This window comes from Odocoileus virginianus, chromosome 4 (genome assembly GCF_023699985.2).
Source record: "Odocoileus virginianus isolate 20LAN1187 ecotype Illinois chromosome 4, Ovbor_1.2, whole genome shotgun sequence".
Classification (NCBI taxonomy): domain Eukaryota; kingdom Metazoa; phylum Chordata; class Mammalia; order Artiodactyla; family Cervidae; genus Odocoileus; species Odocoileus virginianus.
In genome coordinates, this window is record NC_069677.1 from 20,590,207 (window position 1) to 20,606,561 (window position 16,355).

The 16,355-nt window shown below is 37.9% G+C and overlaps 1 protein-coding gene across 12 annotated transcripts in view; it reads right to left on the minus strand.

Moving 5' to 3' along the window:
* Positions 1–671: 671 nt before the first annotated feature.
* LPP (LIM domain containing preferred translocation partner in lipoma) overlaps positions 672–16,355 on the minus strand; it is a 719,231-nt gene continuing 703,547 nt past the window's right edge. For all 12 annotated transcript variants that reach the window (XM_070466247.1, XM_070466252.1, XM_070466251.1 and 9 more), the window contains one exon: positions 672–16,141. In XM_070466247.1, the coding sequence (XP_070322348.1) occupies positions 16,013–16,141 (129 nt within the window). In that variant the 3' untranslated portion in view covers positions 672–16,012. The remainder of the gene's footprint in view (positions 16,142–16,355) is intronic.

The following is a 16,355-nucleotide window of genomic DNA, read 5'->3' on the forward strand; positions in this document are numbered from 1 at the left end:
ATGAGGGTAGAATCATTGTGGACCACAGACTATTAAAAATGATATGATGAACTGTGAAGTTTTGAAAATGTTGAGTCATACTCTCCCAACTGTCTAATTCTTTTTGTATTCTTACCATAGTTATTTGCACCAGAATCCATCAGTTTTAGCTTTACTAGACTATAGACTTCTCCAAAGCAGGAATTATGACTGATTTATATCTGTATCCCTCAAGGAGCCTAGAGCAAAGCAGATTCTCAATGTTGGAAAAGTATGCACAGAACAGATGGAATAAAAGTGTGAAAAGTCAGCCAGTCATTAGTGATGTGAGTGGAGAACTCCCCATCCACCACCACCATCCCCCTCCCCCACCACGTGCACAACTCAGGAACTGATTTGCTTGGATCCAAAAAAAAAAAATAAAAAAAGGGGGAAGTTCTTTGCTTGAAAGTTGAAGACAAAGTGGTCAAGTAATTCTAGAACATATCTAACCTTAAGATATTCTGTGCTAACAGTGGAAAAGAGTGGGTGCCTTCATATTCTTGTTGGCATCATATTTCTTTTGAGAGACGTTCCCTTTCTCAGAAGACCATATGGAAAGCAAATGATGTAAAAATGAATCACAGTAAAAGAGGTTAGGAGAAAAGAGACAGGGATTATCAAGCTCAAAAAGCACTCCACACATAGGCAAGTAAATGTAATAACTTTATTGGATTTCTAAATATAATAACATAGTTGCAATTTTTTAACAGAAAAAAGGAATATGATTTTCATATTTATTGTTATAGAGCATTGGAAAAACATAATTGATAGAAAAAACTGATAGAGGGTAAATAGAAACATGATTTCATAGAGGTGGTATTATATAAATACAAAAGAAAATAACCCAAATCACTTGCTTATAACAGATTTTATTCTCTTACTTTTATAAGGAACCATGAGGTCTATGCTGGATTTGTCAGTGATGGTTCATGATATAGAGGAGAGACGTAATTTGCTAAGAATAAAAAAGAGAAATCTACATTTTGGGAATACCATGGCTCTGTCAGTATCATATATGTGAAAAAAGGCATATTCTCTACATGTTTTTTGTGTCACTTTCCCTAAGTCAGAGAATGCTATTCAGATTTGTAGCAATCATGGTGGGGCTATGATTGTACTAAGTAGGAAGTTCTTATTCTTTGACACATTTAGCATAGAGAAAACCTGGCGTATCTCCCCTCTTCCTTGATTTATCTTTTTGTAAATACCAGTCAACGTTTACATAAAACTCTCTCATAGTCATGATCAGATTGACACCTGGAGCAAAACCATGCTGTCTCTTTCCCAGTCTATCTTGTTTCCAAGGAGGAAAAACTGTGGTATTCTATTGCCCCTTATGATATCATGGAGATTTCTTAACTTTTATCTAGCACATTTTTCTCTAAAAAAATAGAAAATGACTGGTGTTAAAACTGAATAAAGTAAAAACATAACAAGAACACGAACAGGAAGAGTAGAGAGTTTCAGAGAAGAGTATTGCTTTCTTCAAGGAGACAAGTCATCTCAAAATGAAGACAACCAAGGAGAGGAGGTGCACACTCCAGTAATGATAAAACCATGATCCATTCTGCCCTCCTCCCTCGTGTAAGTAGTGGAGCCCCTTAGATGGAAAGCAGAATGGCGACATGTCGATGACATGGGGAGCATCTTTCATTGTTTGTCTCCCTTTGCTTCCTGTTGGTGAAATTGGGCGGGATAGGAGACAACTTTGTGACCAAGAGGATGGCAAGAGCTTCTTTGGGGAAAGGCTCACTGGAGGTACCTTGCTTTTTCAAAGCAGAGACAGACTCAAGCAAACATGGAGCTAACTGACTTCTAAGGGAAGGGAGCGACTTGGCAACTGTAATCTGCCAGCTGGTTGAGTCAGACGACACATTGAGAAAGATCTTTTTTGGAAGCACGTCCTCCCTTCAACCCTTTTCCTAAAATCATACGTAGTCTACTTTGCCCTATTGGTCTGGACCCTCTCCTCTTGCCACAGCTGGGTGAGAATCCAACTTTGTAGGCTGAGCCGCTGCTCCATTGAAAATATCTACAGTTGTTATATCAGTGACAGAACCATGGAAACAAAAGCCGATAAATAACATGTGCTACTATTTTTAGGAGTCAAAGTAAAGATGCTCTAAGGATCTGGCAAGGGCATTTGGCCCCCTGAGCCTCCAATTGTCAGAGCCAAGACTTTAGTTTTCACTGATGTGAGCCTGAGAGATAAAAGGAGAAGCAATGTGCTGACATTCTAAGCTCACCAATGCTTAGTTTATAAAACACACATATGACACATATCCTAATAGAGACCCTGGCTCATTGATTCTCTTAAACAACCTTTTTTTCCTGACTAAATGTTCCAATTCCATGAAGCATAATCTATTCCCTTGAAGCAGAGTACAGGAAACCTCAGCAATATGCCACAATCCAGTAGGATAAAAATATAAAGTGGTTGTATCAGCAAGGAATGCTCAGGAAATGTGCTTGCAGCCTGTTTCACGGTGCCACTCGGGAGGGGATATTGGAAATGAGTGACTTTCTCCCATTTGGCAAGGTTTCCTTATCTTAGCACCTACTCCTTTCGATGGTGTGTTTTTGAAGGCTGCACGGTATGACTCTGGGTACGTGTGTACATACATATGTAGGAAGAACGTCTATGTTTCTCAGAATAGGCACTTTTTGAAGGCAGTAAATCTAAAAGTAAAGTTAATAGAGCCTATATTTAGTGCTCATCTTCTCACTTTGCTGATGTGTATGCTGAACAGAAGATCACAGATTTGAGTCAGTCTCGCAAAGAGGCCGGAGTCGGCAAATGGCTATATTCAGAGCTGGGGAAGTCTTGCCAACTCAACTGTAGCTGTTAAAAGGCAGACTTGGAGAAGGTGCAATCGTTTTTCTCAAAGGTGACAGCACAGAAGGAGAAAAGCCTGTGACAAAGCCATGAAATAAAAGCTGGTGTGTGCAGCTCAGAGAAGATTACTATCCTCCCGCTTTGCATCTTCGTGTCACATCTACTTGATGGCACAGATTTGCTACCAGAAAGTTCTTTCTTTTCCCTTTCTTTTTTTGGGGGGTGCATCTCATAACTGCACATGCTCCCAGTAGAGAAGAAGGCAGCCCCAAGTCTGTTTAACAAATGATAAAGGTGAAGTTTAAAAGACAAAATAAAAAGCAAAGTAATTAATTGCATAGATAGCATGGGTAAAAGTTCAAAAAATCCTGCTGTGAAAGTTTTACATTTCGCTTAAGGCACATTAAATCACAAAATTTTATTTGTGTTAAGTAATCAGACAATCAATGCCGTCTCTAATTCTATTTGCTTTTTTCATACATTTCTTGAAAATTAACGAGGACAAATTCAGATTTTTTTGGGGGGATATTCTGACTGTTTAATAAGAAGTAATTCTTGGATAATTTGCTCATCAGCTTTCCCAAGAGAATAAAAGGGTACCAAAAATAAGAAAGTTATTTAAAAATGATTTTTCAATGACTTCACTATAAACTACTGGTTTTTCAATGCCTTGGTTCAGACATTTCAGTTAAGAAGGCTGGCATGGTTTACCGCAGTTTCAACTTGCTATCTAGTGAGGCAGGTCCAAGGCACTTAACACTTTTTGGCAATTTCATTCTGATATGTTACTGTAATGGCAGTCATCTAAGAACTAAGCAGAAGGTACACAGGGTTAATGAAATGCAAACACTGCCCAAATATCAACTCACCTTTTACAGTGACAAAGTTAAACATGAGGCCATTCCCACTGTTTGCATTTAAATGATAAAATCCCTTTTCCTCTCAAAGTCTGAATTTGAAGGAATGAAACATGTTGGCAGATACATTATAACCTGGTTATTCTATTCTCCCTACTTCTAGTTTATAATTACTAAGTGATCATCTACTGTCATCCAAAGAGAAAGAGAGATGAAAAGGAATTGGACTTTTTCCCTTTATATTTGTCTCCTGAGAAAGAAGAAAAATGAAGAAATGTATCCAAGAAAAGCTAGCTCCCCCTCTTTTGCACTTTCTAAACTAGTTCAGAAATGGAGTGAAATGATTTAGTGAGGGAAGACATTTAGGCTTAACATTTACTCCCTCATGATGGAGGAAAAGGAGTTAAAAAGGCAACTCATTGTTACACAACAGTCAGAAGGAAAGTGGGCACTGGACAAAGCAGCAACATAATGTATCAATGATAATCACCCAAGAATTGTTCTTAGGGGACTCCCAGCAGATAGATACATAAAGAGAGACTCCAGCTGCAGAGATAAATACCTTAGTTTCCACTCCCACCTCAAATTGCTTTGGCATATTCTAAGAGATAAATGGATCCGTGCAAAATTTAAATAGCTCTTTCTTTTTTTGGCAGTCACTAAATTGGGTCAGGTCTAGGAATTATTAGTTTCTTGGCCTGAAACATCCAAGTGTTTTAAAACAAGATTTCCTTTTTGAAGCATCAGCTTTCTTGGAAGATGTGTGTGTGTGTGTGTGTGTGTGTGTATGAGATAGAGAGTGTGTGTGAGTGTGAACATGTGTGCACGCAGGTGCATGGGTGAGTGTTCTGAAGACAACACAATTGTATTTTTTCTAGTTATGAGGGGTAAGATTGTGTACAATGGAGGAAGAAAAAAATGCGTTCATAATTTCCTTTACATTATGTAAAGATAAACTGGAGTTTACGGCTGTCTTTATTTTTTTTTTTAAAGAAATGCTTTTTCATATTCACAGCCTCACTGTCCTTTTATTCCTTATCTAAGATATCACAGGTTCCACCCAAGTGAGTCTCAGCTCAGGCATACATACCTAGAAAATTCTGAAGAGTTCTCAAAATGCTTCCTCTGCTAATCCACTCCTGTGTGTGTGTGTGGGGGGGGCCACCTCATTGATTTTACAAGAATCATTTTCCACTCCATCAATCATAACATTAATCAAACCTCACTGGAAAATGAGGCTCCTTCCCAGTGTCTGAATGTCATCTCAGCCAAAGCCATTCAACTGCTGGCCCCCTTGGCACCGCCTGTATTTCCCAGGTGTGCAGATTGGAAAGGGGTGAGAAGCCACTTGTTATTTAACTTGGTCCTCATTAATCCCAGGGAATTTAGCAGAAGGATAATGAGACCGATTTGATGGATGGAAGCCTCCCGGGAAAGAAGATGCCTAGAAAGCATATTAGGTAAGCTCGTTTTAAGGTTCCCTGCAGTAGATTTAACTCAGATGAAGAAAGAATATTTTTTAGTTAACAGATTTTAACTTCAAGTCAAACAACTACAATGAGAAATGAGAGGAACTGAAAACCCAAGAGGGCACATCAAAAGGCACTGCTTCCAGATGGATGCTGCTCAAGAGGAGGCATACCCAGTTGTTGAACTGCCATATTTCACGTTCTAGAACATACAGGCTGGTTTCCAAGTAAGTATTCTGGAAACAACAGTACCAAACTCCCCGTGATAAGCTGACAGGAAACACAAAATGACAACAGGAGGGGAAGCCCAGGCTCTCAAACAGCAAAAGCCAAGTGGCAGAATCACGATCTGTCCCATAGCATTTTTTCACGGACATTTCAAGGTCAGGGTAGCTTGGTTGGCTTGGAAATGCCTGATGCTATGACATACACTTGGTGGGGCCTTATAATTGTGAGCTGAGAGAGAGGACAGCATGCACTGCTTACCTGCAGGAGTTCCCGCCTCTGTGGGGCATACATCATAGCCCACATAAGAGAAAAATGTCTTAAGGATCAAGTCACTTCTGTGTGCCACTGAATTCTAAATGTGTGGCCTCCGTTGATATTTGGAACCTCACAGTTCCAGAGGGTTTTTCAGTTAATGTAAGGTAAACTAGAGTCTCTGGGGAAATTTGCTGCAGTGTACTTCAGCGCCAGTGTTTGTTCTTGGCGGTGCCCTTCCTCACTAGCTCCGTCACATTGCCAATCAGACGAACTGCCTCGCAGTTTCCCACACAAGGACACAGAAAATGCATGCATGCTTTGAATGGTCTCAAACCCCACAGCACCCATATGCCTCTGCCAGCTGATAGCTGGGTGGTCTATGTGAATTTCTTGGATGCCTTCAAACAGGGCCCCAGCGGTCTGTGAGGAGCATCCAGCATGCTCTGAGGTGTCTGGTGCCCTGAAAGCAGCCACCGGAGAGAACACTGGACTTGCCAGACCCGGGTACGTCCCCAGGTCTGCCACTTACCAGCTCTTATTGCTTTTGGCAAGTCAATTACTGATTCTGAGCCTTGGCTTTCTCTTTCAGGATAGGGCTATTAATAACCTTCCTCCCAGGGCTGTTTCACATGCGAAAGCAGTTTGTAAACTACGTTAGGAATTATTATTTTCTAGCTTGGAAAGCCATCCCCCACCCCAGGTCTGCCCAGGAGACTGATGACAGGTTCTGCCAATAGGGCTCTTGGATTCAAGGCTGGGGTGGAAGAAGCTGCAAGTCTTATCCTCCCAGAGACCACTAATATATGGCAAGTGCCTGGTATAGTGTTCTTTTGGCTGTCTTTCTACTTCCCATCTATCTTCGGTTACAAATGCCTTCAGAACAAGCATACTGTATGGATTTAGCCAGCATCTTCTAAATAACTTTTGAAGTTTTGAATTTAGGATTTTGAGACATGTGGCATAAACTGTAATTAATGCCATGCTTCAACTGTACTGAACTTGTGTATACATTTTGATATAAAACTGCAACATAATGTAACCTACTTCCTTTCGCACAGAACAATTGGCTAGAGGTAATGCTTTTCAACAGAACCAGCATCTTCTGCTTTTGACGTTTTCCTTGTTAGAAGTGGAAATCACACGCTGACATTTCCCAGCATTTTAAGGTCATTATCAACAGCCTGGATAACGGGAAAGTGTTTCACCGATTATTTAGTGGGGGAAGGCATGAAACTGTGTAACAACTGTCAGGATAGTTTGTCTTTTGAATAAGAAAGTAAGAACTGCAACCTAAAACTCATACTCTTAAACCTGACCCTCAGAAAACCCTTCAGACTATTTTTAAGGGTATTTAAAGCTTTTTTACAATCTTCAGCTAAAAAACAAAACAAAACAACAAGGTTATTTTTTAAAGAAATGTATTGCTAAAAGCAAAATAGGTTAGGAAGGAAAACAGGGAGGAAGCAATGTTTTATTATGTACTAAGATTAACTGTGTGTGGCACCAAGGAGCACCTAAGCCCCAAAGACTGGTTCTCAGAGCTTGGAACAAAGTACAATGGAGGAAATTGAAGAGCTTAAGAAATAAGAGCTCCCTGATGCAGGTGATGCTCAAGCAGAGCCTGGATTTTCACTTATCAGTACATACATGAGGGAATTTTAACACCAAGTGGAATAGATAAATGTGGAGTCCTTTACAATCATGGATCTAGAAGCAATAGGAAAATAGAGGTGTCCTGCTTGTCATACTAAAGAGGCTCAGAAGATAGGGGTGCTTGGTGCAAGAGTAGATTACGTAGCTAAGAACCAACAAAAATGTACATTTTGTACATTACCAAAAAAGATTCCTGTTCATACTGTCTGTGCTGGATTAGATTTTGACATCTTTTCCTATCTTAAAATTACATAGAGATGAAAAAGCAAACTGAATCAATCTTGCTCTATGTCTTCCCCTTCTCACTGACCCTGTATACCTGGAAATCTTTTCTTCTGTGAAGGACATTCTAGAATGTGTTATACTTAAAGTAGAGGATCTTCTCTGAATATAACCTATGCTTTCTGTTTCTGGTGCTTTATACATTCTTCTCTAAACTTCTAAATCAAGCCAATGTATCAAGATTGCTCAAGTGCACTCTCCCATGAAGACCTAACTGATGTCACTGGGAAGAATTACTTTTCCTGAAGCCGTATCACTTCCTGTGGAGTGCAGATTGAACCTATCTGATTTTACTGCAGTTGACTTTCAATTAGAGTTACTTAGGGGCTGATTCTCTTAAAGTGATTATTAAATGGAGGGTATGAGCAAGAGATGAATTTGTTAGAAAGACAAAAGTATAGAGAAAACATGGACTCCTTAGGGTAGTTCTTAAATGATTGAGTAGTGAAGCTGCTCACTTCATTAAGAGTATAACCTCTAGGTACTAACATTTGAGCCCAGAAAAATGCAAGCAAATCTCAAAATCCAAACTAGCCAGAAATATTTATGTGGAGCCTATAAAGAGTCCAGAACTCTTTTTGCATATTCAGTATGGGAACATGGACAAGAAATGTTTCATTCTTGAGAAGACAAGGATGAAATGAAAGGGTTGAAGAGAATTTATGAACATGGACCAAGAAGTGGGAATCTAACGGATGACATATGTAAATACTAGCTCACTCCCTATATTGACTTTGGTAACATCAAAAACAGTGAAGTTACACAGAGTGAGAGGACTGTTTTACACACAAGGGACATCTAACCTCATCCAGTTTTCACTCTCCTGGGTCTGAGTCCTTGGGGGAAATTTCCACATCGAATATCAGTTTCCTTTCAATGATTCCAATTCCATTCACTTTCAACCCTGAAGAGGATGTTTTTACCTAGCCTGACCCAAAGAGCTGGCTACATTTCACTTAGTAGACTGAAATAAAATTAGAAAATATTGTTGGGTCTAACTGTTCAAAGGAGAAGCAAGTGGATGATTGAACTTGATACTATGTTGATAAATGAGGAAAAGTTGAAAGAGTGATATCTGACCTAGAGGCAAAGATATAGACCTTAGACTTCCTGTGCATGGCTCCAGAGCCCGAATTTTAATATGAGGAAGATCTTTGGGAGAAAAAAGCTGCCCCAAGAGTACAAGGACTGCCATGAATAATACTACAAACTAGCGAGCTCTAAAAAGATGTGGAATGGTGACTTGTTGGGAAAATAATAGGAGATTCAGATCCTTAAAAGACCCATGAGCCTATGTTTGTCTAGGAACAGCACTGAGGCTTGGGGTCGGCTATAGCCCTCTACCCTGGTATAGAACAGATGATGACACAGTGAAATCTGTGTCAGTCTTGGTAGATCATTCTACTCTTGGGGCTGAAAACTGAATTTAGAAGCTACAGTTTTGTGTAGCATGTGTGTGTCATTTAATAAGACTACTGTTAGGGTCTATTAGATCAATGTCTAGCAAAGGTAGGTGAATGATGTTTCCACTTGGCCGTTAAGTGAATGAATTTATTGGAAAAAGTAGCAAGCACACGGTGGGTAAGGATTAATGCAACCATCTTAAAGTATTACAAAGGACTCAATTATGGGTTTCCCTCTTCTTTCTAGTATATCTAACTTCTGCTTATAGAATGTTTCAAAACTTGTTTTTATAACAATGGTTAGAATGAGAGATGTTTATTAGGATGGTTTGAAACTATTGTAAATTATACAACAATCAGAAATAAAGCAAAAAGCTTTTAGCAGTTTCTTTTTTGTAACTTCATGGGAGAAAGGTCAGTGAGTTTAATAAAATGTATCTTCCACACAACTTTCCATGAAATAAGCCACATGTATGCTGGATAACAAAAATAGTGTCTACAACTTTTTTGCACAGGGGCCAGGAAAGTAAGATAGAAAAAGGGGTAAGGGTCTTTCCTTTCTACATTGATGGAAAAACGTGCCATTTATATTTATTCTTCTTTGAACTTAGTAATCCAACCCTAGTTTTATGTGATTGCAAGTAAAAAGGAGAAAAGGTACCAATCAATTCCAGTATAGCTGTTTAGATAGTGCATTATAGAAAGCGCATGATTGGATTTGAACAAGAGACTCACAGACCAAGGCAACTCCTGTTTACTATGCTCACCAGGGACCTACATTGGAAAGGATGAGACACTCAGTGTGTGAAAACAGAAACCTCTAACCTTCAGAGATGCTTAGGGTTTAGTGCAGCTTGCCTAAGACTATGTAAGAATAGGCATCGCCATCTGTCACAGGAGAGTGAGCTAGGCCCTCTTGCAAAGGGGTGAAGTGACATATATTATAGAGTCTTGTGTGGTTATGGCCATGCCACAGGGCTGAGAAACAGCTCTCCTTTTAATTCTCTTTTGACAAGGGAAAAATACAGTGTTAGCCATAGTGATTTTTAAACACCTCATAAACTTAGAAATATATTTTACTTGTTTAAAAAGCTACAATTGCCAATCCTTAAAACCTCTGTGAAAATTCTGAGTTACACTCTATAAGAATCCTCATGTCAGTGTTTTAATTGTGACCTTCCCCTTCTCTCAAATTCTTCCTTCCCTCCACATTCCACTCTTCTTGGAGACAGATTAAAAAATAAACAAACAAGCAAAAAAACCTTCTATTTATCAAAACAATATATTCACTGTGACTATTATTGTTAAAAGTGGGCAAATTCATTTCTGTATTGAGTTATGTATGTATTAGAGATACTTTCACTTTTCTCATGTGACCCCCCAAAAAGGAAAATCAAGGTCAACTTGTAGACAATGTTAAGGACAGAAATAAAAAATGGAAATCCATTCCTAGAATTATAAGCTTTTTCCAAACAAATTCATAAAAACAGACACAGAGGGCATATTTTTGATCAGTATTAGAGAGAGTTCAAAGGAATCTCAGGCTCAAATTTTAAGAAAATGTGTTACTGAGAAATCCAGATTGTTCTTTTCATGTTGATTTCTATAAACAGACTACAGGTCTGTAACATGTGCTTCAGGAAAAACTCTGTTGCTGACCTACTCCCTGTAAAATACTGTGACTCAAGTATTAGGGTTTAATATGATTGTCATGGGAAAAAATGCTGATATGTGTAAAAATTCCAGAAGGATAATAAGAAAAATTCTCAAGTTTCATTGATCTAAAATAACATGCCATCACTTAAGAACACGATTGTCTTGTTGGTCAAAATGCTTTGGATTAAAAAAAAAAACCTTAAGCTAGTCTTAGAAAGATCACTTTGCCTATAGCTGAGAAAAGTAGGCCAGTCATAAATGAATTTGCCAAGAACTCTGTGATCTGAATCCCTGATGAAAACTCATTAAAATAAAACCGAAAGACTCTATTATCTCACCTCACTTTATGAATAAACACAGTCTGGAAAAATATGCCTTTCTAAAGGAAGGATTTATGGATGCTGCATATATTTTGTGGTACAATTCTTCTCCTAATATGATCATAATTCCATAAGGATTGTAATGTACTGATTTAATTTATTTATGAAAAGTCCAATCAGGGTAACATTAATGAGTAGAAATGTTAAGGAATAAGAAGGAGACAAGGAGGGAGGAGGAGAGGGAGAGAGAACTCTCACTAGGCCACACAGCTTTAATCAGATCACTTTTTAAAGGCTGAAATCATAAGTGAACTAAACAACAGCCAGGCTTCCCAGGTGGCACAGTGATAAAGAATCCACCTGCCAATGGAGGAGAGACATGAGAGACATCGGATCTATCCCTGGGTCAGGAAGGAGGAGGAGGAAATGGCAATCCACTTTAGTATTCTTGCCTGGAAAATTCCACGGACAGAGGAGGCTAGAGAACTATAGTCCATAGGAGCACAAAGAGTTGGACACGACTGAGCAACTGAACACAGCACAGCACACAGCAAGCGATAGCCTCATGAGAAAAGTTACCTGTTAAGGAAATAACTTGACCTGATATATTCATGACTGCACCATAATAATGACTCAGAACCAAGATCCTCAACTAATTCTGTATACTATTAAATTAAAAAAATAAAAAAACAAACCAAAAGACCACGGCAATTAAAAGCTGTATGCTGAATAGATATTAAAGGCTCAAGTGGAAGTATGTCTTCATTAGCTGACTAAAACTAGAGTAAGACCACTAAATAAAACCACTTACTCACTAACAACACCTAAGACATCACCTTGTAGCATAAGAATGCTTAACAATGTTGTCCTAACTTAGGAATCCATAAGGTACTTCCAAGAGATGGCGAGAACAGAAATACTGCTAGAATACATTAAGATGAAGAGTTCAGATTCCTCTGGATTTTGACTTTTCAATGAGTACATCTTTGAGATTTGGGAGGGTTATTTATGTGAAGACTCTTCAGAGGAGCATTCATAGTAGTGTACAGTTTTCTTTAAAAATAAGGCACAAATACGTGTTGCTCTCTGATTGTCTCCTGTGAAAGTGCACCAAAAGAGCGATCTTAGGAAATGAACTTGAGGCACATTTTGCAGAGGTATATCTTTTCCAGCCTCCTGGTTTCCTACAGATGGCTAAAGCAGGGTATGGAACATGCTGTCATATTTCATTCATAACACACATGTACTGAAGCTCCAGGCAACAGATGGACAATCGCTTGTTTAAACTACAAATGTGAAATACTAAGGTAGCATAGCAATATTTCTAGAAATGTATATGGAAAAAAAGCCATTCCAAGCCAAGAGAAATGGTGAGAGGCTGTGAGGTTACATCAGTGTTTCCCTGATCTTCCTAGCAGCTGCCATAGTTTCCCCAACACCCTTCAAAACTTGATAATGGAGGGATCAAGGGGCAGCCCCAATGCAGATTTGACAAGAGAAGCCTAAACCATATCAAATAGAAATAACACTGTTACTCCTGGCTGGTTCACATTAATAGGATTATTATTAACTAGGAAAACTGTTGGGAGTTGTGTTTTCAGAGTCCTGTCTATATTCCATAAACCCTCTACGACAGACCCATGGTAAAATGCTCTCTTTCTTCCCCTGAACCCAAATACAAAATACTTGTTTAAATGCAATTAGAATTTTATATACTTGAAACATTATCGCAAACATCTCTGCAGAATCTTAGTGAGGAAACAGTTATAGTGTTGATATCTCCACTGTATTCATCAGCATACACACAATGAAGTCATTTTGATCAGAGAAGTTGCTCTGGTAAAAACAATTTTTTAATGAAAGGAAAAAGAACCCACATCATTGAGCTGCAGAGATGTCCAGGATCTCAAAGCTTTGATGCATTTTGCTGGAACACATGACTTATTTTGAGTTTTAAAGGCCAATCTGTTCACAGATGAGACTCCACACTGAGTCAGTATGAGCCGGGGATTCAGGCGATGGAGAAATCTAACCATGAAGCAATCTGCAGAGCCCAGGACATCGTGGGTTTTTTTTCCTTTTCCATGTCTCTCATGTTACATGGAATTACCAAATATTTCTGTTCGTGACAATTTTTTTAAAACTGGTATATTTTTTAGTTTATTTTTACAAACTTTCTCTTATAGACTCTATGATTTTTTTCTATTATCTATGTATTTAAATGATAACAATCAAGACAAGATATCACAAGACAGTAGAATTATCATCCTTAAGGCACTAGATCTTTATATCTGTTATAGGCATCATTTCATGTAGCTAAAACAGTAAAGAGTGATTTGGCATTGCTGATACCAAATGATTAATAGAAGACAAGAAAGCAGTATAAATCATATAATTAAGAAATCCTGAAATAAAATATTTTAGGATCCTTTCCTTATTATACCTTGTGAAAGAAAAAAATCTAAATCTAAATATTCTGTATATGTAGGTGTGCACATTCATTATTATAAAAGTATGATAAGTCTATATTAAAAAGAGATTTACTTTAAAAATCTTTGGTAAAGATACTCTGAGGTTACATGATAAAAACGCACTATAAAGATTGTAAGCAAGCACTATTCTGGCAGTGTCACAGTGAGGGGCCTGTAACAGCCTTTTCTTATAACTCTTTTTTCTTGGCATGTAAACATTCAGTTACATAAGAACTTAAATGTAACCAACAAGTAGAATGTTACTGCATTTTTATAGTATAAATATTTCATAAATCCTCCCTCTTTTGGCAAAATTCATAAGACTGAATTTCAAGAGATAAACTCCACCCCTCAATAAGTTGGGCTCTTTCCTTTTGACCAAAAGATAATTTTTCCCCAAGTATTTTATAGAAAACAAATGGCTGAAGCAATTCAAGCTGATTATAGATAGTATCACCCCAATTGTCTAATAGTCAGTACTCTTTGAGGTCATCAGCATGGTCTCCTTTCATTTGGAAGACAGAAATTCAGTGATACAGTTGTCATTGTATCCTAAAATCCACATGCTGCTGGACCTCTTGCATTTCACATTATGAGAAATGTGAGGTCAAGGACAAGGGAAACAAGGTGAGGAAAGCACAGTGGTCAAAGGACCCTTTGAAAATTCTAACTGTGGTGGTTCTAAAACAAAACTGTTTGGTAACCAAAGCAAATGAGCCACAGATTGACTTAGAAGAGCCACAGGCTTAAGGATATCTTATTGAAAAAAAAGAACCACCTTTATGATTATTCCCACTAAAGCAAAATAAATTTAATTGGGATGCTTGAGGTCTGGATTGCAATGCAAAACATTCACAAATAATTTCTCGTTTCTGAGTGTTAAAATTAAAAACAAAAGTCAGACTAGAAGAGTTTATCACCTTCTAATCATGAAAAAGATCTTTGTGGAATCAGGGAAGGGTATACAGGGGAATGTAGCTATATTTGTTATATTTGATTTCTTAAACTGGGTATTACAGAGATCCATTATATTATTATCTATATTTTTGTTATATTTAAAATACTTTGTAATTTAAAAGTATATACTTGCAGAAAGTTTTTAAGAAGGTTGACCTATTCTTAAAAAAGATCTGAACAAATCTTAATCCAAAATATTTAATTTATAAGATGGTAACTTGCTACTAAGAGCAGGTTTGTTCCTTAAAGGAAACATGTTAGGACATAAAAAAACAATGTATATGGTTCTGCTGCAGGCAAGCATTTCACTGCCCCAAAAGAATCGGACTAAAGATCCCAGGCTCTGAATATTTTTAGTTCAAAAAGGCAATTTCTTTTCAGCGATTGTCTAAGAAAGTGTGGTGTAAATGTCACATCAATGATATGAAAATGTCTCCTGCAATATGTATTTTGAGTTGCAGAAGAATTATAAGAATAATGAAACTGTGGTTCCACAATCTTTTCAAGTTTCCTGTCTTTTTAAGGTAAACTAAACAAAACTAAGACAATTTTATGTGCCCTGATTTGCAACTGTCAGGTAAAATGGACCTGGGCCTGGAAAAAAAAAATAAACATTTCTTTATAGATATCTTCCTCTAGAGGAATACAACTACACAATTTTGGCAGTTGTGTTTGTATGTCCTCCCTCCCAAAGCAAACAAACAAGCAAACAAAATGTTGCAATATATCTGATATGAAAAGTGGAACAGTATTGGAAGTTCTATTCTAGAGAAAACCAAATTTGTCCATGTTATTATATCCAGGTAGCATGGAAAAAGAAAAAATTTAATATTTGAGGCATAATAATGCCTTTTTAAATATAACCCCAAAATGCTTTATCGAGTATACCCCATCTGTAATTTCTGCAGGAAAAATATTGAGGTTTGGTTCTCTCTCACCAATACCTATTTTCAAATGAGCCCCACCACTGGTCATTATAGATTTTGAATTTGGATGGCTGCAAATTCAGCTTCTTTTAATCTATGTAATTTACAGTTTAAATTCTTTATAACCTGACATATAATTGTGCATTTTTTCCCAAGGGACATGACTAGTTTAGAGTAATAAAAGACTTTTTTTTTCAATACACAGAAAATGAATGACTATCTTTTATGATCGCTGGCAATGTGGAAGTGATAGGATGGAGCCTTCAAGCTGAAAAGCACCTGGGAGTTGGCAGACTTCCCCAGGAAAAACTGTGTGACAGCAAATACCACACTAAAAAAAGCCATTCAACCAGATGAAAAGTGAGACAAACATAGGGATTAAAAGTTAAAGGAATGCAGAAGTGAATGGGATGGAGCATAATCCGTGCAAACATGTGCAAGTCCTTGGGAACAAAGACCTATCAAGGTTCTACATGATTAACTGTGAAATGTGCATTGTAAGAACTCAAAAAAATCTCATATTCTAGGTGTTTCTAAAGAAAGGTTAATAGTGGATGAAGTAGAGACCATCCCATAGCTTGATTGCCTTTCCTCTCTTTTCCTATTTCTCTTTTCATATTTTTCTTGTGTTTCGTCCTTCTCGGAGCCACCCACTAACCGCTAAACAGGCGACTGGATTTAAAGGTCAGTGCTGGCCTTGGCGGTCAACACCCTGATGCGGGCAGAATTGCAGGTCTTGCAGAGGATGTGTCCATCTAGCGGGTAGCAGCCTTGGTTATCTCCTTCAGACAGGAGACCACCACAATCCTGGAAGAAGGAAGGCAGAGGGAAAGGATGTCAGTGAAAATGGAAACAAATTCCTCTTTTCATTCAAAGCTTCCATAAAGAGGTCAATTACCACCTTTTCTCTTCCGCAGGACATCATATGCTATGTCCTGCATTAAGTTGAAGAAGAGGCTGGGGACATAAATAAGAACAGGGTAAAATGACCTTCCTGAAGTCACGCAATAGGAAATACAGG